The sequence below is a fragment of the Octopus sinensis genome, linkage group LG7 (genome assembly GCF_006345805.1).
Source record: "Octopus sinensis linkage group LG7, ASM634580v1, whole genome shotgun sequence".
Classification (NCBI taxonomy): domain Eukaryota; kingdom Metazoa; phylum Mollusca; class Cephalopoda; order Octopoda; family Octopodidae; genus Octopus; species Octopus sinensis.
In genome coordinates, this window is record NC_043003.1 from 110,903,228 (window position 1) to 110,927,568 (window position 24,341).

Here is a 24,341-nt window from a genome sequence, read left to right on the forward strand (position 1 = left end):
GTTCGACATTTATTATAAACATGCTACAATTACACTTTAAGATTACTATAGGAACAATATATACCGGCATTTTAATTGATAATTACAATTAAGTAACTAACAGACCATGTAATCATGACTAATATAGTCTGTACCAAGAGCACTTTCAATATATCGATGAACTTTCTAGCATCATATGCATCAATGAGATATATTATATTATTTACACACAAGTCTCAGGAAATAATCGATGATAATTGTGCTATAATAAACTATATCAAAAGGATAAACTATTGTTCAATGTTCATTCTGCTTCTACCCGACACTATCTGCAAAACCTGGTGGGTGATGTAAATTATGAAAGGACTGATAACACAAAGTTGTGATTGCAATACCGACGAGTGCTTAGTTAAATGCCATAGTGCTTTAATCGTCGTTGTTCATCTAAAGATCAACTGTTATTTGAGTGATCTATAGTCAATTGTGTCGCAGACGAGAACATTCCTTTTATCTAAACACTATACCTAGGAATATATTTTCGATTATATTTTCGGTTATTACGGTGATTGTATAGCACTAGAAAAGGGGCTGCCTGCTGGTAACTTGTTAGCACAAATGTCTCTTTCTTTTCATGTTTGTATTTCATTGTTTTATTGCTCGTTGGAGTATATTCTGGTGCTTACATATTACTTTTCCGTTTATTATCTGGTTGATGCAGTGCGCAAATTAAAGAAATTTAGATTTTCAGGTCACTAAAGTGAGTAGTTTAAATGCTGTAAGAAAATTTTAACAAAGTGGAGAAATCAGAGTTAGAAGCGTGACGTCTTTACATAGTTGATATAATCAATCCGATCAGCTCGAAAAGATTTTGCTTATATATACGCTGATGATTATGTGATTCAGTTTCATTATCATGAACAATATATACTAATAAAAAGCAATAACATTGGAAACATTTTCTTTAGCATAGCTTAATGTTAACGAAGTTTATTTTGATCTCATAGATAGTAAATTTAAATATATTCCTTCTTGTGAAAATAGAATTTGGTTAGCTCTAATATCAATTAAAATGAATTATAATTAAGGATTAAGCAATTACTGATTCTTATTCCTAATCATTATTTCGAACAGCGAACTGTTTATGGATAATATCATTAGTTTTCAGTTTTAAATGAAGTTAGTAGAAGAAACATGTTAGCTTACCATTAGATTGCTCTGTGGTTAAGTGGTACTGCATTCTGTCTGCTTGATTTGGGCTTCGTAATATTAAACATATTACAGAAGCCGTACGATGTAACACTGCATGTAATTAAAATCAAGCGATGACGTTAGAATGCTTTTCTTTTTCATTGAGGATGTGACCATTTTGTACATAGCTTCGATTGAGATGCAAATTATAAAAGAAGCCTTAATTTTAATTCCATAAAATATATTTTGAAATAAAGACATAATATTCGGTGTAACTGAAATAGACCAAAGCCTGCCTCCGCTAGCTATCTTATTTGCGTCTCATCTTCGCGATCTCTCCAACTGATTAGTATAAAATAAAGTGAGTGACTGTTATTTCCGTTTTGACCAACTCTTTCATTTATTCAAATTATCATTCTCTTCCATGCACTCATGCTAAAATGACAGGATTTAAATGCATGACGTTATGATAATTGCAATCTGGTGCCTATTTTGGTCATATATGTATTAGATATCAACTATATTTTCATTTCCTCATAATTGTGAAATGCTAGTGATGCAACTATCATTACCTTAGCATTTACATTTTAAACCCGAATTTATAAATATTCATTAAGTCAATCTGCATCGAAGGTTATAATGTTGTGCTAATATAAACCTCACTTTCTGTAGAAAATATTTGGGAATAATTTCCATCAAGTTTGATTCATCAATTTACCACGAAGCAACAAAGTTATAAACGACAGGAAAAGGATGAGAAAATATAACTCATATACACGTCTGAATAATGATCTAGACCATATAATTAATCCCAATTTATACACATGCTTTTACAGCGGATAGTTTCCAGGAACCATTTTGGAATATGTATTATGATTTTAAAAATATTTTACAATATTAACAATTTTCAAGTTAATGACTTAAATATGCACATATAAATTTTATATTTTCTGAAATATAAACGAACTGGCACCAGTCATTCTTAGAGATGCTATCTCATTTCATGTTATTTCGAGCATAAAATGAGAAATTACTGAGATAATATTTAAAGGAATCGATTATGAAATAAGACTATAAACCAGTATAATAATTGTGCATTTATATATACTGCTGCACAAGCTTACAAGCAGATCAGATTTCAGTTTCGAAACAACTCCTCACTACCTCCCGCTTAACCTTTACTAACAAACAATTACGTGTGTAACTTCCTTACTTTGCGCAGTAGAAACCCGTTTAGGTCGTTTAAATCGTAAAAATACGGAGTATATATTTGTAAAAAGGAAAAAGGAAATAAAAAGGAAAAGAGGAAATAATTCTTGAGATTGAAGAAATCACCATATTCTGTATCGCTATAATTATTCCTCACATATATATATATATATATATATATATATATATATATATATATGTGTGTGTGTGTGTGTGTATATATATAATTAAGAGTTTAGCAACAAGTTGCTTCACCACATACCGAAACTTTAGAAATAGCAGCCAAAAGACAGCTAATTCTTTTAACTACAAATATGACACCACAGATAACAATATTTGTAACTCACATAGGCAAAAAGAAGAAAAAATAACGAAATCAAACAGTCTACGATTACTTATGTACGCGTTTCGGGACTATAATTATAAAAATTCATTTCTTTCATCGGCATAATATTTCTAGAATCATGAATTTGAAAATGTTGAAACCCACCCTTTGCATCTTCCATCAGGCGACGTCGAAACATAACACAAGGTAGTCAACACTTTGAGACTTATATAGACGGATAATTTCATGTTACATCATACGTGAGAAATGATATAAAAAATTGTTAGTCAAATTATTTAATTACACTTTTCACTACCCAGGCACCACCACCACCTCCAGTATCACTTCCACCATCATTATCTCTCTTTCCTACTTTCTTTCCTTCCTCTCCTCTCTCTCTCTCTCTCTCTGTGCATTTCTTTGACTCACCATCGGAACATCATCCCTCTGCTAATGTTACATTTTGAACTCTCCTCCACTATATCCTCACTACATTCAACAAACTTTTTTAACGAAATAAATATTACGTTCCCCCACTTCACGACATGGGCGCTTCTCTCTCCTTCTTTTTCTGTCTCTCCGTCTTTCCTTTCTCCCTCTTTTCCGCTAATCATCCGAAAGCGTTAACATGTGTGTGTGTGTGCGTGCGTACGCATGCGCTCATGTGTGCGTGTGATTTGAGTTATTAGCTCCGCCTTCCTATACTCAATATTCATATACCGCCGAGGTCAACTTTGTTTTTGAACATTTAGTGAACAATTAATGTGTACCGATCAGAGGGTTGTCAGAAATAAGCATGTTGGGGAATTGAAATCCGAACACGATCTACAGATTTGGTGGACTTTACTTCATTTCCCGTTTAGCAGCCCTGCTCGTTTTAATTGAAGGGAGTGCTGAAAAGTTCCCGGCTTTAAGGGTGTCGTGAAAAGTGTGGTTACAGGCTTAAATTTTCGATTTCTTTTATAGAGCTTAAGAAAACAGAAGGGCCGCTGCAATAAGTGTGTGAATCTCAAAGTGGAATATGTTGAATGAAATCATTATTAACCGATTCGCCTCTGTTTTTGTTTACAGAAAACCGGGAGCATTTCGGCACCCGTCCTACTGCTACATTAACACAAGTTGTACAAGGCAATGTCTCTCGTTTGGGGATTATTACCATGATCCTTCTCTTTATCCATTTTCTGAGACCTTCTAAACGGATGTGAGCAAAGCCTATCCACCTCACTAAAACTTAAGTAAATTCACAATTGTAGCGCATATCCTCTCGGAAATACGAAAAGTAGGAAAAAGCAAAATAATTTACGTAATTAGCATTATCTAAAATACAAGTGAATTTTACGTCTAAATAAAAAGAAAATTACAAATGACACGCATGGTATATAGCTTATAGTAAAACCATTTTCATGTTGCTATTGCAAATGACGCGCATACGGTAAAGTAGGGGGGGTTAACTGGATTGAGAAAATTAAAATGGGAACTTTTCATTAATCTTAGGAGGGATGACATTTAGATGCGACAATAGTTAGCTGTTTTCTTTTCTATGATATTGAAATTCGTCATAATATATCGCATTAATTTTTAGAATTTTTACACGAATATTATATCTTATATAATATTCGTGTAATATTATACTTGTCACACAGCTGTATATGTCACTTCTTGGAATCGAACTCGGTATCTTGGGGTTAGTAGCCCACGCTCTTAGCCACTACACCCACGAGCATATGGCGTTGTTGTTCAGAGCACCGACTACCAACACCGAGATTCCGAGTTCGATTCCAGACAGTGACATGAATAATTACAATAATAACATCGAAAAATACTTTAAGAATGAGAATCCAGGTTCGAAATTTCAGTAAGGCACATGATGAAGGCTGGAGGGTATATCACCCGAACCGTTGCTTTGACGACAAGCAAGATGAGGACAAGAATCCGTCAAATGTAAATAATGTAAATAATGTACATAATTTCTCATCTCTTAAATATAGAACTAGACAGCTCTATTCCTGTAAAAAAGCTAATGAAACGAAGTCGGTATTTTTAATATCAACCCCTGTATCATATTTTTGCCAGGGCACTATAATAATCAATTATATCACTAAAATTCTCTTTTAGATTTACACCGAATGAAAACAGCATACCCAAATCTCCTGTGTAATTTGAAATATAGCATTTCTGAACAAATACTATAATTTTTCTTTAACATGAATTAAAACGTAACTTCGAAATATAAAATGGTGTAGAAATTTATTGCAGAAATTTAGATCAGAAATCCATAACAGAAATATATAATAGAAAATAATTTCTGTCTAATTCATAGAGACGAGCTCAAAATGTATTTTTGAGTATATTGCGATATCTCGAAAACAATTTCAACCAAACCATTACAGTAGCCAAAAGAAAATATTTTTCTGTGTCTTTCTTTGAAGTAGAAAATACCAAGTACAAATTTAGAATTAGTAAGAATTATTTTCCTGGTAAACAAGTATTTGGATACAGACATTTAAAATAGACAAGCGAAGATAAAAAGAAATGAAAGAGAATTACAAAAAAAAAAGAAAATTCTCCATTATTTAATCGGTGACAGTTGGAAACTGATTCCAGGGCTGCAAGTTACGTGCAAATGAGCGCAACTCTAGGGTTTTGACTTACTTTGTAAAACCATATCAATATATATAAACACATGCACACACACACAAACACACTTCGCGGAAACACACACACACATGAGGATGGAAAATACTAGGTTTAAAAGGAAATCGCAGCATTTGTTTTTGCACCGGACACCAGCTTGAATTTGCTGAGTCTCCATTCATGTGACATTACATAATATTATTCGTTAGACTTATTATATACTTAAATATTTTTCATCAACAGCTGAGTGGCGGCGATACCTCCGGTGGAATGTGATCAAGCACTGTCAGATGTGTGGGGATTCACTCAGATATATCATGTTTGTGATTCACCACTAATCCTTTCTGACGATTCGGGCGACGTAAATTTTTTTAAATGATACAAAAACAAGAAAAAAAAAATTATATTACGATATTACTTAATTCTACTTACTGTGATATTAACAATAACAAAATTCAATGTATATAAATGATAGTGATAATAAAATTAAGATTATAATAATAAATAGAATAAACCGAAAATGTATTTTACTAAGAAATAAACGATGTGTGTCAACGGTAATTAGTAAATTAGTAAGCGATGTTTGTAAAATAAAAAAAATTAAGTTCATAAGATATTGTTTTGCTATGCTATGTTTTACGATGCAAAACATCTTTGAATAATCTCTTATCTTTAAACTGTGTGGCCGTTTGTCTTCAGGTGATGCCACTCCCTCTTTCTCTCTCCCTGTCTCTCTCTCTCTCTCACTATATATATATATATATATATATATATATATATATATATATATATATATATATATATATATATACATATATATATATATGCATATATATATATATATATATATATATATGCATAATATATATATATAGGGAGAGTTTATGAAAAACACAAACACGGAGACAGGTGGTGTACAAAAGAAACAGATGTATTAGTATAACGCTCAGGAATAGAAAAAAGTCTCTTACATTTCGAGCCTACGCTCTTCTACAGAAAGGGACACAGAAAACAAGGAGAGAAACAAGGAGAGAAAAATATGTGTGTAGTAGCTAACGGACTATCATGGCGTATATATATATTCATTTATTTATCTACACATACCTAATTTAGTGAGGCAAAACACAATCACATTATATGAAGTCGCTAAGTAATATTACTTGAAATAAGATTAAGGAAACTAGAAAGTTCACATTTAATTACAGGTATATATAACTGTTGAACAATGTCATATTTTTCGTATTAGTGCGTTTTATATATTTCTTCACTACATAATTGACTCCAATTACAAACATCCATTGTGAAAGATTTATGTATCTGTACCATATAATTGCATTTTCATATTTCATGTTTGATAATTGAGAGGAAAGCAATGAATCTTAGAGCAAATTGTATTTTTGTTAATTGTGAATCGTTATTTGATAAAAAATAATGTCTGTGGTGAAGATCAATGTGTGCGTGAGTGCAGAATATCGAATAAATGAAAACAGATTGATTGACCACTAGGGCACAGTTTAAACAAGTAAAAACCACAGGTATTATAAGTAAATTGCATCCAGGTAAAGATTCGTTCACCCTAAGGACTAATTTCTACCAAATTAGTAAATTACTAAATAAAATTCCTCCTACTGACATACCGTTATCTATAAACTTGCAAGGGTACAGCATTTATAGAAACAACTTCATTAGTCTAAAGCCGGTACTACTACATGGCATAGTATATTCAAAGATGAGTCACCTGCTGTTTATTTCCAAATGAAAGGAACAACTACGTTTAGGCTCATAATAGACATTTGTCAATGTTAATACCGTTGAAAGTGAACTGGAAACTTATAATCTTTTAATATCAGTTTTTTTTAAGACTGTAGCTATTTGAGGCAGTATTGAATAGGTTTAAATTATTTCATAATTTGGATAAGAAGAGTAAATAGTGTAGTAAGAATTTAAAAAATGAGGTTATAATCTCTCTGATAGATATTGTTTTCATACATATCTTGGCCATTACAATCGTTCATATATGTATAGACATAAACCAAAACATAAAAAACAAAAAATAAATATAATTAATATAATATATAATATATATATAAAATATGAAATTTAAAGTTTAAATTATTAAATTTTTAATTTAAAATTATTTTATATATATATATATATATATCTTGATTGTTCTTGGCTGTTTTCGAAGCATCCAATTTAGATTTCCAGTTATGAGCCAAATGCTATAATCCTAATGTGCATGGTCAGAGCAGAACGCCCTCTTCAACATGTAGCAGTCAATCAGAATCGCCTGGTGTGTTTCAAGTAACGGCGTCGCACATCGAAGAAAGAAACTTTCAGCGACCCGGCGCTAATCAGATTTCCTGGATTATTTTGTCCGTGGCTATATAAAACTAAAGAATTGGACTTACACGCCAGAGTTAACGCGTGTTTTACATGGAATACTGTCACTTTATTCAAAGAGATGCGCAATCGACTGCTTCTTATCGTTAAATAATTCTCTGAAAGTAATTTTCGTTTTATTTTTATGCTGTCATTCATCCATTCAACTAACTTTTTTCTGCTCTATTTCCTATTAATTCCAAAATAATTTGCATATTCGCAGGAGTGGATGTGTGGTAAGAAGCTCGCTTCCCAGCCACATGGTTGCGGGTCCCGTCCCACTGCATGGTACCTTGGGCAAGTGCCTTCAAGTGTAGCCTCGGGTCGTCATTACGTAGATGTAATTGCATAGTAAGTGTGACGTGATTTGAGATCATGTGATGAACGAAAAGCAATTGCACCGTGGAAGGTATTTATTTAAAATCCATTAAATTCACTTCAACATTTAAATTGAATATATCAAAATATTTTCGTCGCTTCGAAACCGAGACCAATTCACTAACAGAATTGCGTGCGGCAATTATTTATATATATATACATATATATATATATATATGTATATATATATATATACATATATATATATAGATACAGATACACACACACATATAATGTATATATATATATATGTATACGCATATATATATGTGTATGTATATATGTGTATGTATTTGTGTGTATATGACTTTCCCCCCACCATCGCTTTTAGCGATGTTCGTGTGGTTACGTCCCCGTAACTTAACAGTTTGGCAAAAGAGAGCGATAGAATAAGTCCTGAGGCCGATGTGTTCGATAAAAGTCGGTGCTCCAGTATGGCCGTAGTCAAAATGTCTGAACCAAGTAAAATAATAAAAGGAATAAAAGAATTTGCAACGTGGGGAATTTAACGAAATTCTTCTCAGCATCTTCTATGTTCCAAATCTTCAAGTATTACCAACGCACAGTCAGAAGAATTTTTCGTCATTATATGAACACACCTTTGAACATATACAAGATGATGAGAACAACTAGTATATGATATTGTATGAAAATACATATTTATTTATATATTGATTCCAGTCCACTTTCGCTAAATAATATTTCACTGATTTAGTGATCTCCGGACAGCCTCACAGAACCAGAACACTGAGTTAGGAATCTGATTTTTATTTCTAGTATGTTTTAGACATTTTTACAAATCCTTACCCTACTCATACGCTCCGATTTCTTTGCAAGCGAGCATCATGACTACGCATTCCAGATATTTATATTCCGCGTATCGCTATTATAAAGTGTTATTTTCTTTAGGATGGGAACATATATAATGTCTGACGGTGCAACATTCGAAAGATAACAGACTGACATCTTGCATATAGAGATCTTTCGATGGACATCACCAATCGAATGGATGGATGCACTCCGTCGGTTACGACGATGAGGTTCCGGTTGATCCGAATCAACGGAACAGCCTGCTCGTGAAATTAACGTGTAAGTGACTGAGCACTCCACAGACACGTGCACCCTTAACGTAGTTCTCGGGGATATTGAGCGTGACACAGAGAGTGACAAGGACGGCCCTTTGAAATACAGGTACAACAGAAACAGGAAGTAAGAGTGAGAGAAAGTTGTGGTGAAAGAGTACAGCAGGTATCACCACCATCCCCTGCCGGAGCCTCGTGGAGCTTTAGGTGTTTTCGCTCAATAAACACTTACAACGGCCGGTCGGGAATCGAAACCGCGATCTTATGACCGCGAGTCCGCTGCCCTAACCACTGGGCCATTGCGCCTCTACCAATCGAATAAAATAAAGAAGAAATACAACTGAAATATGCATACAGAATAAACAAGTTCCCTATAAATTCTCAAAACAACTTTCATTTCCAAATACTGCAAACCACAAATATTTATGATCTCTTACGGTCACAGAATCGGTTCGGATATATATGGACGAGCCACTGAAAATATAGAACCCTACTCACTCGGACAAAGGCTTAAAAGCAGATACCATCTACACCACGTCGAAATACTAAACTTGCGTATCTGGACTGTTATAGACTCTCTACAAACAACTTTGTATATACCTGTTATTTTTCCATTGCATCACCAGTTTTGCAACAGGGGATTTTGTGTATGTGGACAGTGTGGCTTTTTTTTGTAGCATTAGAAGCCATTTTGGGGGCATTTTAAATCTTAGCAGTGTTTGCAAACTCACCTATTAAGAATCTTTCATGTGCACAAATTCTTTTCTTTGCATGCATTAACATGAATTTTCATAAGACCCCTCCTCTTTTTATAAATTATTTTGTTTCTTTTTAACGTACTCATTCACCTACACATATCAAATCCATGACGTAACAATAGCTAGTTTTAAATTCCATTTTATTGATAGAGATTCCTGATCTGCAAACTTCATATCGACCACGAGGTGTCAAGTGCATAAATCCGATAGTATAAGAACGTTCAACTTTCTGCAGTTTACCTTCTATACGACTCCTTACTTATAAGCTGCAGTCTCATACACTGATGGTGATCGAATAAAAAACATTCACCTTTACATCATATCCTATTCCTTCCAGTCGTTTACATACCCTGTTTCCTTTTAGTGGTGTTTCGCTGCAGAATTGCTGCATGAATGTTTCTATTTTCGCTGGGCTCTCATCATGTCTTTGCATTTCTTTTCCTTTTTGTTTTAAGCAACGAATCAACAATCAAACATTCATATATTCAGTTACACACAAGATCAGGTGTATTTGTTCATTCAGCGATTATTTCCTAGTCTGTATTATCTCTGGACTAGAATTCCCAACATTGTATCAGTCGGATTCTGCAACTTGTGACAGTTAACACCACTCTAATTCACCTTTCTCATGCTATCGAGTTCGTTTCCCGGTTTACCTTGACCATACCTGTAAACACCAACCGCTTTATTTTCCAGGCATTTTGTAATATTTTCTGCGCGCTTTAATTATCCACTTCCCTTGTACACGATCTTGTTCGTATTATGTATAAAGGGAGAAAGTTTAATCGATCCAGTAAATCCAAAGCGTTTTGGCAGCTTATCATACTTGCATTACATCTGTTTTGCAACGTTTACATTTTGTATGCACATTAAAAGCTACAATATATTATCACATTTGTTGTTTTGTCGCCATTTCCCTGGAGAACATGCCAACGTGCTACATTAATATCTTATTCATTCCTTGTTACATAATGAACAATCTGGAACGGGAGTAACGTAAGAGGACTCTACCACAATTCAAATCTCTCATTTGTATTCGCAGCTATGAGCCACAATCTACAAACGTAACCGTAAAAGACATGGACAGGATTTCGAAAGCGCCAACAGCTATGTAAATATTACCGGCCACATAGTATTTGTCTGTGTGTATCGGTGAACGGCAGCGAAAAATGGAATACTAGTATTGTAAGCTTCCATTCAAATTTGCAATTAAAATATTCCAGAAGATTTTGCAATTAAAAGGTTCCAGAAGAAATTGTCACTTCTTCCGCCTGATGTACCTCAACATCTTTCTATTTGTCCTTATCAAATATTCTAAGTATACTGTGCTCTACAAAGACTAATGTGTTTTGATGTCAATATTTACGGATTCATTTCCCAGTTTCCTTGCTCTTGTCTTGTGTATCTCTATAAAAATGTAGCCTAAATTTTACTAAACTATTTGTTACAGCTTCTCTGCCCAGGTATTACCTACGTACATGCGCTAATGCTTATCAACATGACTTAGATTCACTTTTACAGGTAAGATGTGAAGAGTTAAATGTTGCAAATATATTAGAAAGATAATAATAATAATAATAATAATAATAATAATAATAATAATAATAATAATAATAATGATAAATACAAAAACGACATTAATAATACGGTAGTGTCGTTTGATTGTGTAGAACTACTCAACAGCGAGGAAATCAAAAATCTTGAGACTAATGGATATATGTATCTGGGAGTTTTGAAGTATGGGGAAATCAAGAAGAGTGAGAATATTTCGGAAACAATTTAACAATGGGACGCAGATTCAATAGAAACAATCTGGAGTCAGTGAACATATAGGCTGCTTCATTAATGCGGTACGGTGCAGATTTTCTTAGGTGGACAAAGAAAAAAAAGGCTGAGGAAATGAATAAATAAAGCAGGAAAATGATGGCAATTAACACAGAACTACACTTGAAACGCGAAATTGATAGACTGTATGTGCCTAGGAAAAAGGGAAGAAGAGGCCTCACGGGATTCAAATACTGTGTTGTCAACATGAAAAACGGTTTGAGATGGTACATCAAGTAGTAGAGTAAACTCTAGCTTGTTGCTGTTAGAAATTAGAAGATACCTACCGGAAACGTGATGTACCCGAAACTTTTAAGAAACAAAATAGAGAAAAAAAGAATAATCAATTAGAAAAGGAAAATAATGACAAGACAACACCTCAGAAATAGAAGAGAAAGACAAGATCAAGACTTGGAGATGGCCAAGTATAAGTAATCTTAAAGGAGATGGCGAAGGATAAGTAATGTTAATGGAAGCACCGAGGCACTGATGTGCAGCACCCAGGGACAAACTCTGAGAATTAATTACATCAAGTTCCAAATAGATAAGTGCAGTAAAACGCCCCTTTGTAGGATGTGAGGCAGCAAAAACGAAGGAATCTGACGTACTGTTTGTGGCAATCTGGTCCAAAACACGACAAAAAAGGGTCAACAAAAAGGGGGATAAATTTGTTCACTGGAGACTGTAAGAAGAGCAGAGAAATGATTTCGGTCATGAATGGAACAGAATGTGTCAGGAGAAAAATGAATATAAGAACCTGCGGGATTTTACAATCCAACGAGACTCTCTAATCGATGTTCAGAGACCAGACATTGTTGTGGTAGATGAAAGAAAAAGGGAAACTAAGGTCATAGATGTTGCCATACCTGGGGATGCACGCGTAGGTGACAAGGAGCTGGAAAATGCAAATTACTAAAAGACGAAAAATTGCAAGAATGTGGGCAATGAGGAGAGTAATAGTTATCCTAGCAGTTTTAGAGGCATTCGGAGAACTAACAACCAATTTCGAGAAATATGTTAACGAAATTAGAATTGATATGAAGGTGGAGCAAACCCCAAATTCTGTCAACATGTTTTTGGTCTGTGTATCCATTATAAACTGCAACAATTCTTCGCGGGGTTCTTGAAGCATGACCAATTGACAACTGGTACCTTAGTCTGGTGGCTGTGAACAGCTAACAGTTTCCAACATACAACAGCAAAATAAGCTGTAACTTTTCATATACTGATGATGAAGATGATGATGATAATAATAATAATAGTAATAATGATAATAATAATGATAATAATAATGATAATAATAATGATAATAATAATAATAATAATAATAATAATAATAATAATAATAATAATAATAATAATAATAATAATAATAATAATAATACATTAGCTTAATTAGCTTTGAGTCCTAGATTTTAACAATGTTTGAGACGCTTAGGTCTCAAAGCTAATAAAGCTAAATAGAACAGAAATAGACAAAGTAAAATCACAACAATAGTTGAGAAGCTTGGGACTCAAAGCAGAGACTGGCGGATTTTTAATTGTAGCAAAAGATCAAATACTTCTCATAAGAAACAGGTAACGAAAAGAAATACAAGGAAGTGCAGAATGTTGTGATGAAGATGAAACAGTAAATCATATTGTCTCTGGTTGTTCAGTCCTGGCTAAGAAGGAATGTATTCACAGAGTTCAGATCTATATATACTGAAAGTTATGCTAACACTATAGAATAGCAACAGAAAAAAAGATGGTGTAGGCACACACCGGAAAAGATCACAGAAAATGCGAAAGCAACCATACACAGGGATATGTTAATAAGAGAGAGAGAGAGAGACAGAGAGACAGAGAGACAGACAGAGAGAGAGAAAGAAATTAAGGCCAATACGGCGGATAGAATTGTCAGTGATTACCAAGTGAAAATGCTTATACCAATACCAACATATGACTATGTTTCTCTATACGAAACAGAGAGACTTTGAAAATACAAAGATCTGGAAAAAGAGGTAACTCGAATGTGGAGCCTAAAAACAGAAATAATTCCTATCATAGTAGTTGTTTGACCTACACCTGTTGAGCAAGTCCACTGGTGGCCGACGCTATGTGCATTTCTGCTGATCGTGAGCAGAAGTAATCGGGGAGCGTCATAGTTATATGTTGAGAGGAATTCTTTGGAGTTTGAATAATTCATCTGTAGAAGCATGGGTGTTTAGTTCAACATCGAAAAACAAGACTTATTCAAGGACCATTTGGGCATGATGGGCAACTCGACCTGAAGAAAATTCTAATTGGTCCCCCACCTGCAAGATCACGCGCTGTTTATCTTGATGTGAGATCAACATGTCGTGCACATATTGTTGTGATGCATGTGCTCAGTATATCCTTATCAGATGAGTAGTAATGATGTTTATACTGGGCTTCGTTTATGATGATGATGATGATGATGATGATGATAATAACAATAATGATAATTATAATAATAATAATAAATGTATGAGAATACGTATTTGTGTGTATGGGGATTCATGATTACAATCGCAATTTTTTGCGTATTATCATTCCTAATAAAAGAAAACCACTAGACGTTCTATGTTGGAGTTTGTCCTTTTCTTCTTGTGTTTGTGTATTGTGATTCATAAAAGAATTTGAATGCAAAAAGTGTGATTACCTTTAAATTTTGCAGTGCTGTATCAGCATCATCGGCAAAGCTCTGTACTTTTATAATAGTAATGTTGTTCTTTTCAAGTAAACTGACCAATCTGTTGATCGACTGCAATGAAAAACATAGACGTAACGTTAAAGAAGTTTCTATATAAAAATAAGAAAATGCTTGACGCAAACAAGAACGACAAATATTATGTGACGTAAGCTACAACTATCTGTACAACTTCTTAAAGCACATACACAAAGAAAATACGTACATATATTCAGAAATTTTATAGAAAATTCCCGTTAGATTAAATTTCCAGAATCAAAGAAATCTTGTATTGGTATCACGTATATTGTAAGAATATGATTTCAAAACTATATAACAAAATACAATTTTTTCCTGATATAATCAATATAACGCTGTATTAAAGATTAAAATTGTGTCAGAACATTAAAACTTATTCTAAAATACAAGTTTTCCTTGTTTCATAAGCTTAATTTATATACACACATACGAATATGTTGATGTATACATATATACATATATTTTCCATGGGCTATTTGATCTATTAACCTTATTTCAACATCGATACACACATACACACACTCACGAACACACATATATGTGTCTATAAAGCGTTTGCTTTCCTGTGGGTATATATATATATATATATATATATATAGGTATCTCATTTACTTCCCCCAGTAAGGCCTGCTGAGGAAAAAAAAGTTATTAGTCTAATCCAGAAATTGATCAATCCAAGACTAACTATTTTATAAATATCTCTGAGCATACTCCCTCCATTTCAACACGTTTCGACATAAAACTGGTTTGAAAATTTAGTGTCTTTTTTCACTTCTATGCCTTTAATTATAATTGTATATAAAGGTCTACATTATATGCTGGCCACTGATAAAATATTTAACGATTTTATCCTTGACTATTATAACTGAATAATTTCCAAACACTTCGGGACAGTCTAGTCACTTCCGTACTACTCTGACCAAAGCGATGATATTGACCTCAAAATTCGATGCAGATGTATTTATGGTATCTATATGTAATCGTAGCTTTGCGTTTGCTTCCCTATGGGTATGTATAATATCTCATTTATTTCCCTTAATATGCCTTCCTAATGAGGAAATGTTATTAGATTAGTCCAGAAATTGATCCATCAAAGGCTAACAATTTTACGAATTTCTGTGAGCCTACTCACTCGATTTAAACACGTGCGTGTGTACTATAAAAATTAGCGTCTAATTTCAACATAAGCATGGACTCTTCTACCCCCTTAATTATAATTGCATTTTATACTATTATAACTCTCTACATACATAAATACACACATACATATATATATATATATATATATATATATATATATATATATATATATTATATATATATATATATAATAAATATTAGGGAATAAATCCAAATTTACAGGGAAAAAAATCAGATTTAGGATTAAATCCAATTTTATAGTAAAATATTATAAAATATTATTAGAGACAAAACCACTATTTTGCAAAACAAACAAGGAAAGACTTAATCAATACATAAAATTTTAATAAATAGTCAAAAAAACCGCCACTACAATCGTTTCTTGTCTTGATCGACAATCTTCAGGTGGACTTCCAATCTAAAAAATCAATATTTTAAAATATAAAAATAATAATTTTAAAATAATTAAAGTATGAATGAAAAAATATAAGTATATAATCCATATATAACCTATATATAATCCATATATAATCAATATATAAACAATATATAAACTAAAAAAACCTATCAACAATTAAATATAAACTATAAAATATAAAATATAAAATATAAAATATAAAATATAAAACAAAACAAAAAAATAATAATAATATAATAATAAACTATATATACACCCATACACATATACCTAATTATATATAACCATATCTAACTACATACACTAAATCACACACCTATATAAATATCCCTATACATACACATAAAAACGTCTAGGCAACTATAAATAAATAAAATAGCTAAACACTTCAACACAATACTTATTCATACTCCCACACACACACACATACAACCCACATTCACGCTCTAGAAAACGGACATCACTCAAAACTATGAACGGAGAAATGGAATAAATGGAATTAAAAATTATATTCACTTGGTAAAAACGAACACTACTTAAAAATTATGAATGAAACAATGCAATAAAACAACAGACATCGCAATAGACACAAATTACTACGAATTCCTTAACAAACCTATCATGATAAACCAAAAACTCATAAAAACATATAATGATAAAATCTCCCTTTACTAAACTCTATAACAAACCTATATAGCAATCCCCCTAACCTAAACATTCACACACAAATACACACACGTAAACCACACACCCACGACATATACAAATACCCACACCACTTACACATACCAATACATACATATAAACCTCAACATATACTCCAAAAACCCACTCAACCCCACACAGACAATAAACACAAAAATTATGAATGGATTCTTTTATAAAACTACCATGATAAGCTAAAACTCACAAAACAGAAATGATAAAACCTCCCTTTACTAAACACTATAACATACTTATATAGCAATCCCTTTAACCTATACATTCACACACAAAAACACACACGTAAACCACACACCCATAACAAATACAAACACCCACCCCACTCACACACACCCACAAGTACATATAAGCCTCAACATATACACCAAACAAAATTACTTTACCAAGGAACCTAACATATGTATAAAAAGTATAATCGCTCTGGAAACGAACATCTCTAAATTAATGAATGGAGAAATGGAATAAATGGAATTAAAAATAATATTCACGTGGCAAAACGAACACCACTCAAAAATTATGAATGAAACAATGTAATAAAACAACCAACATCGAAAATAGACAAATTACCACGAATTCCCTAAAAAAACCATGATAAACCAAAACTCTTAAAAACATATAACGATAAAATCTCCCTTTGCTAAACTCTATAACAAACCTATATAATAATCCCCCTAACCTAAACATTCACACACAAATACACACACGTAAACCACAGACCCACGACTTATACACATACCTATACTAACTTATAAACCTCAACATACACCAAAACCCACTCACTCCCCACACAGACAAATTAACACATACATCCCAAAACCTAAATAACAAACCCATATACACATTCACACACAAACACACACACACGCAAAACACACACACACAACGGATACATATACTCCCTCACATATACGCATATACATACTCACTAAACTCGATATATACAACAATATTTACACACCCACACTCATACAGATAAATAAATTATACAACTAAAAACTCACACACAAACTCATATACATAAACACTCCTATGAAAACAACATTAAATACATCGTAATTAACCAGAATATCAAAAATAACAGTATGACATAAGGATAAATAAAAGACATACTTACAAGTCAGTTTCAAAAGACATACTTACAAGTCAGTTTCAAATTATGAAGTGAAATTAAATTCTTAGCCGTTAACGGCTAAGAATTTAATTTCACTTCATAATTTGAAACTGACTTGTAAGTATGTCTTTTATTTATCCTTATGCAAATCATGGTGTAACAGGAGTCAACCATTATAACCAATTAATCAAGTAACACATTATGCAATAAAATCACAGGATGGAAACAGTTTGATTTCAAATGGTATCGTAGTTTCATTTATAGCAATATATATACGATTTTATTTAAATACTACATTACATGGTACATTGAAGAATACAAAGCAAAAAGAACGACATGTATTAATGTGGTAACATTAAAACAATCTTCATAAATATATCATGAATTATGAAAGATGAATTCAAACACATGCAATTCCCACACACTCACAATTAAGGGCTCTCATTAACATATAATAACGTGCGCACACGCTTACACTCACACATATACATGTGTAATAAATGCATACGCAGATACGCGCATACACACACATATACATGCATGCAGAAATGTGAGTGCATCAAATGCAAGATGCCAGTGATTCAGTGTAAAAATGTGATTTTGCTAGCGGTAAGACACAAGAAGGAAATATTTGACTGAATTTTATTGTGTTTTACAGTAACTGTACTGTGATATATAAAACTTACAAGATAAAAGTATATACATGTATATATAAATATACACACACATTAATATATACATGCATGTATGTATGCATATATGTATATATGTGTATATGTATGTATGTGTGTATCCATTCTCATATCCTAATTGAGGGCAATCATCATCCCTTGATATGAACTATGCCCCTACATGGACTTTGAGAAATCTATTTTGATATTCATGAATATAGCAAAAGTTATTAATATAGAACAATTTTTTCACAATTATTATTGTAATAATCAGAAATATATCGATTGTGTTATATTAAGTACTTGAGATATATGTAGTTTTATAAATGTGCATAAACGTAAACATATACGTACATGCATACATACGTACATATATATGCACAGACATGTATATAATATATATATACATATATATATATGCATATATATATATACATATATATATATAATTGATATAGGATACAATTTGTTTCGGGAAAAATTTTATCAATGGCCAGCATATCAAAAAATGCCTTTACAGGTAAAATTTATACATAAGTTACAAGCCTTCTCTTGTAAATTATATATATATATATTATATATATATATATATATATATATACATATATATATATATATATATATACAGAAAGAGAGTGAAACTCTTACTCGGAGTAGATGACACAGGGACAAACGATGAAGGGGAATATTCTTTATGTTGCATGTCTCGTGTCTCTGTTTTTTTGTTGTTCGAAAAAAAGTTCGTTTTTGCTTTTATGTTTTCGTTTCTCATTCTGTTCAACGTTTCTTTATGCCTTACCCATATATGCAACTATATATACATATATATATATATATATGTAGGCATGTACATATATGTATGTATATATACATAAATTGGGTTCTCCGGAAAGTTCATGCCGATTTTTAAAAGAAAGAAAAATGTAAATAAATATTTGCCATTATATTTTTAATCAACCAAATACGAACCATTTTGATGCACAATGCGTCTTCATCTTTATAACTTGAATATCGATTCTTCCCAGAATTGAGGTGGTTTGATGGCAAAAAATTCATCAAGGTATCTTTTTACGTCAACCAAGGAATTGAAACTTTTACCATTAAGACTATTCTGCAGAGATCTGAATAAGTTGAAATCCGAAGGAGCAATACTTTGAAATATGGATGGTGGGGTAGCACATTCCAGCCGAGCTGAGGCAATTTTGGTCTGGTTCCCAAAGAAATGTGCGGTCTCGCATTATCATGTTGGAAAACAACACCCTTACTGTAAGCCAATCCTCTTGAATTGCTTCTTTTAACTTGTCCAGTTTTGTGCAGTATTTCTCAGAATTAAATGTCTGGTTACTTGGGAGAAGCTCATAGTACAGAATTCCTTTCCAATCCCTCTAAACACTAAGCAAGTTCCGCTTTTGGCTAAGGGTGGCTCATGTCGCTTACACCAGGTTTGCTATCTTTGAACATTTCGATAGTTAATCCATTTCTCATCACCTGTCACAATTTGTTTTAAGACAGGCAAAATTTCATTCCGTTTATAAAGCAAATCATAGATGGAACTGCGATCCAAAAGGTTATTTTCACTAAACTCATGTTGTACCCAAACACCGTAGCGATTTGTGTACCCAAGCTTTACCAGGTGCTCATGAACGACAGATTTTGATAGCTTGAGGATTTCTGCCAATTCTCGGGTTGTGCAATGTGGGTCATTCTCAATTAATTACTTGATTGGGTCACCATCTGTACTGGATAGTATGCCTGATCGCTCTTTATCAATAAGGCTACAATCTCCAGATCAGAAACTTGCGAACCACTTCCGTACAGTTCTTTCGTATAAAGAAACATCATCGTAAACTGCGCATATTTCTATGGTTGCTTGTGAGGCATTTTTCCTTTACGGAAAAAGAAAAGCATCAAGTATCGAAAACGAATTTCCTTATATTGTAATTTAAAGGGTTACAGAAGTAACACAGGTTATAGGAATGTAAAACTTCTTCCACGAAAAGATAGCTTAAACTGTGCTCTAAATGGAGGTGTTTTCATATCCTATTTTTTGGACTTAACTATGTTCCAAAATAAATCGAAAGATAAGCTGCTATAAACTGGCACGAACTTTCCTGACAACCCAATATATATATATATATATATGTATTTATGTATGTATAAATATATGTATGTATGCATGTATGTATAAATATATGTATGTATGTATGTATGTGTGCGTATGTGTCTCTGTGTGCGTATGTGTATAACATAGCTGATTGAAAAATAACATGACTTGATATATATGAGTAAAATAAGACAAGTTAGAAAATGCTAATATAATTTTATCATGAAATACGCTTTGCACCAGTTTCAGTCTTTCCAACTTTTTCAACTGAGAGAAAAACAGGAAAAGTAATTAAATTGAAGGAAAATTAAATGAAATGTTTTGCAAATCTGTTCATAGTCTTCAAATAGGTAGGGCATTCTCCTTTTTTCTAAATTAAGGTTCGGTAGATAGTAGCAGATCTTAAAAGTTTTTTTGGATGCAAAAAATGTTCTGAAGTTTGGTGGTTTAAGCAGCAGCAGACGAGGATGTAGACGTTGAAGAAGAAGAAGAAGAAGTAGTAGTAGTAGTAGTAGTAGTAGTAGTAGTAGTAGCAGGAGGAGGGAGGGGGAGGGGGGAGGAAAAGTAGACGAAGAAGAAAGAAAAGAAAAAGACAAGAGTGTTATGACACAGTAGTAGTTGTACGTGGAATCTTCATTAATGGCCAAGTGACCTAAAAGTGATCTGTTTTGGTTGTAGCAGTCGTGGTAGGGATTGTTCTAAGTAAATTCATGGCTAGCGACTGTTCTTAATACATCTATCGTTTTTAATATTTGCGTATTATACAAAGATCCTTGTAATGCTGTTATCTGTGGTAGAAGTATTCAAAAGAGGTATATATTTTGCGATAACATATCATCCTTTGGTAATGCGTTGATCATAGGTTGCATTGTCACTGAATTGACCCTTTTCTTCTTTTTCTCCTTCACCGTCTCCTACATCGGCTGCTGTTACTACTGCTTAAAGCACCAAACCTAATACCAACATTTCTTTACCCCCATAATCACTATTTTTCCACATCTGCTACTATCTATGTGCCACATTTTGGAGTCAGTGTATGTAAAAATTTGTATATTTTGTTTTATGTATGTATTTTAATGTATATAGATACATGTCTAGATATGTGCATATATATTTAAAATATAAACCTTATTTATAATTGTAGTGTAGTCTTTAAATCAGCTTCCTACCTTCTGATTCTTGTTTTCAGAAGTCTAATTCTAAAAATTGCTACTTTGTCAATATGTTACATATCCCAGTGTCCCAATAATTATAGGTATTAATCGCAAATTGTAGGTGTTTTCTTCTCACAAATGCTTCAGCCTGCTGTAGTCCATCAGAAGGTATTTTAAGGATAAATACAAAAATTTCACTACAGTTGTCAATTTTAGGATACGACTTTCGCTGCATAAACCACATGATTGCATATATTTTTTTTTATTGCAATAGTGTAAAATTGCATATATATATAACTCACACACATACACACACACACACACACGGACATACATCTATGCACACACATACACACATACTCACATACATTCATCGGACACACTGCCACCCAGACATACACACAGACACACTCACACATCCACACACATACATACTTACGCGCATACTCGCAGGCGCGCGCACACACGCGCTTGCGCCGGTTCGCGTACGCATACGCGCCGCATGCACCTCGCTCTTGGACCCGACGAGACCTCCCGCCCGTTCCTGGGACCGTCGCGTGTCGTTGGGTTTTTCCCACCCCGTCTCCGCGGGACCACTCTTCCATCTTCCCCTCAGCTGGAGTCCTTTTTCCTTACCCCCCCCTTTTTCGTTACACACACGCGCACACATATACACACATTGCTTAAATATATACATTACTCTTACACACATTCAATCTACTCGCCATTAATACCACCACGACTGGACACACACACACACTACTACTCAACACACGCTGGCACGCTACATACGCCCCCACCCCTTCCCCTCCCTCCCTTCCTCCTTCCTTCTTTTCTTACTACTGACCTTGTCTGCTAGCTGACCACTAGTCTCGCCCTACCTCACACGCCTACACACAGACGCACACACTAACACACACATATATTTTTTTGTTTTTTCATCACGCCTCACACACACACATACACACACGCACACGCACACACTCACACATACACACACATCTGTTGCGTTACCAACCTTATCTCCACTCTTTTGCCTTTAAAAACCCACTTTGCTCTTGTTATCGTCAACATCCGCCTTTCACCATGTGCAACTCGTAAACACCAGTCGTCTTTTTCTCTTTCCTGTTGCCCGCTCTGGGATCTTTCTTTCCTCTCTCTTCCTTCTTTATGTTTCCGACGAAGAGCTCCGCTCGAAACGTCATACCTCCCTGCTTCCATTTCCTGAGCGCCTATTAATAATAATACTGTAATTGTTCCTGTTGTTGTTGTTTTTTTTGTTTCCCGTTTGGATTAAAATTATACCACTGCGCGCCTACACGGACCCCTTGTACCTTGGATACCAACTCCCGGATTTTTTGCACCTACGGATTATTGTTACCATTCTTCCTGACCTACGGATCACCCGCAACCTTCTTCCGGAGTACCGCCATTACCGTGATTGAAAATCATTACCTAATCTGTCCGTTGACTCTCAAATCTCTTTCCTGACTTTTTTCAACTTTTTTCTATTGTTTTCAAACCGTCTTCACCCTTTTTCTTTTCTTCTTTCGTTGTTTCCTGTTGTCTCTCCTTTTTCCTGTTTCGCCACCACCCACCTTTACCTGTTTTGCCACCACTTCTCATCATGCCTGACTTGCACTCGTTCGTCCAACACCTTCAATCCCTCCTCAGCCGCTACCTCCTCGCGTTCTTCCCCCACAATGTTCCGCACCTGCTATAAAACTTTCCCGCTTGCTTTTTAAGAAAACCCGCCACTCTAGTCATCTTTCCTTTCTTAGCCGGTGCCTCCGCCATCATGTCACACCCCGCGGTTTCCTCTTGAAGTTCCACGCTACCCCCCCTATTCCTCCCCCTTCATCGACCCCCCTCGCTCGACCCCACCCTCGCCGCCTCCCTCCTCCTCCGCGCCACCATCCGCTCCACCCGCCCCTCCTTGACTCCCTCGACCATCAACTTCCCCAGGCCTACTCCTTCTCTCCGCCCTCTGCCCTCCACTCTTCACCCAACCTATCCTCCGCTTCATTCTTAATCTCAACCACCAACTCTACAACCACCTCACACACACAAAAAACAAAAAACTCCACCTCCTCCTCAACCCTCACCCCCTTCCCCATCCTCCCCCACTGTTCCCCCCCCTCCTTCGCACCTACCCCACCCTTCCACGGACCCACACCCCCCACCGTGACCTTCCTACGCCTAACCATCTTCACACCCAACCACCTACCCTCCCCTTCACACCCCTGCACCCCCTCCGCCTGCCCCTAGTCCTCCCACCACCCCGCTTCCTCGCGCTGTTGTCACTATACCCCCCACCTCCCCCTCTCCGCCGCTGAGCGCTCCCTCCTCAGTAAGGGTCTCCGCTTCACGCCACTCACGCGCCACTGTGATGAGTTCGAGACTCGGGCGGACGTCAACCTGTTCCTGCGGCGCCTCAAACTTCGCGCATACTACCACGCGTCCCCGCAGCGTCACAACAATCAGGATTGCTTTTTGGAGCTGGGCGTCTTCCATCCATCTGGACGCCGCC

At 34.6% G+C, this 24,341-nt stretch overlaps 1 protein-coding gene across 5 annotated transcripts in view; it reads right to left on the minus strand.

The window, feature by feature from the left end:
- The window catches only part of LOC115214515 (gamma-aminobutyric acid type B receptor subunit 2-like), a 1,118,481-nt gene that overhangs the window by 570,879 nt on the left and 523,261 nt on the right, over nt 1-24,341 (minus strand). For all 5 annotated transcript variants that reach the window (XR_005000211.1, XM_036505132.1, XM_036505133.1 and 2 more), the window contains one exon: nt 14,425-14,526. Coding sequence is in view for 3 of the 5 variants with exons in the window: in XM_036505132.1 (XP_036361025.1) it covers nt 14,425-14,526 (102 nt within the window). In the remaining 2 variants the exon portion in view is untranslated. The remainder of the gene's footprint in view (nt 1-14,424; nt 14,527-24,341) is intronic.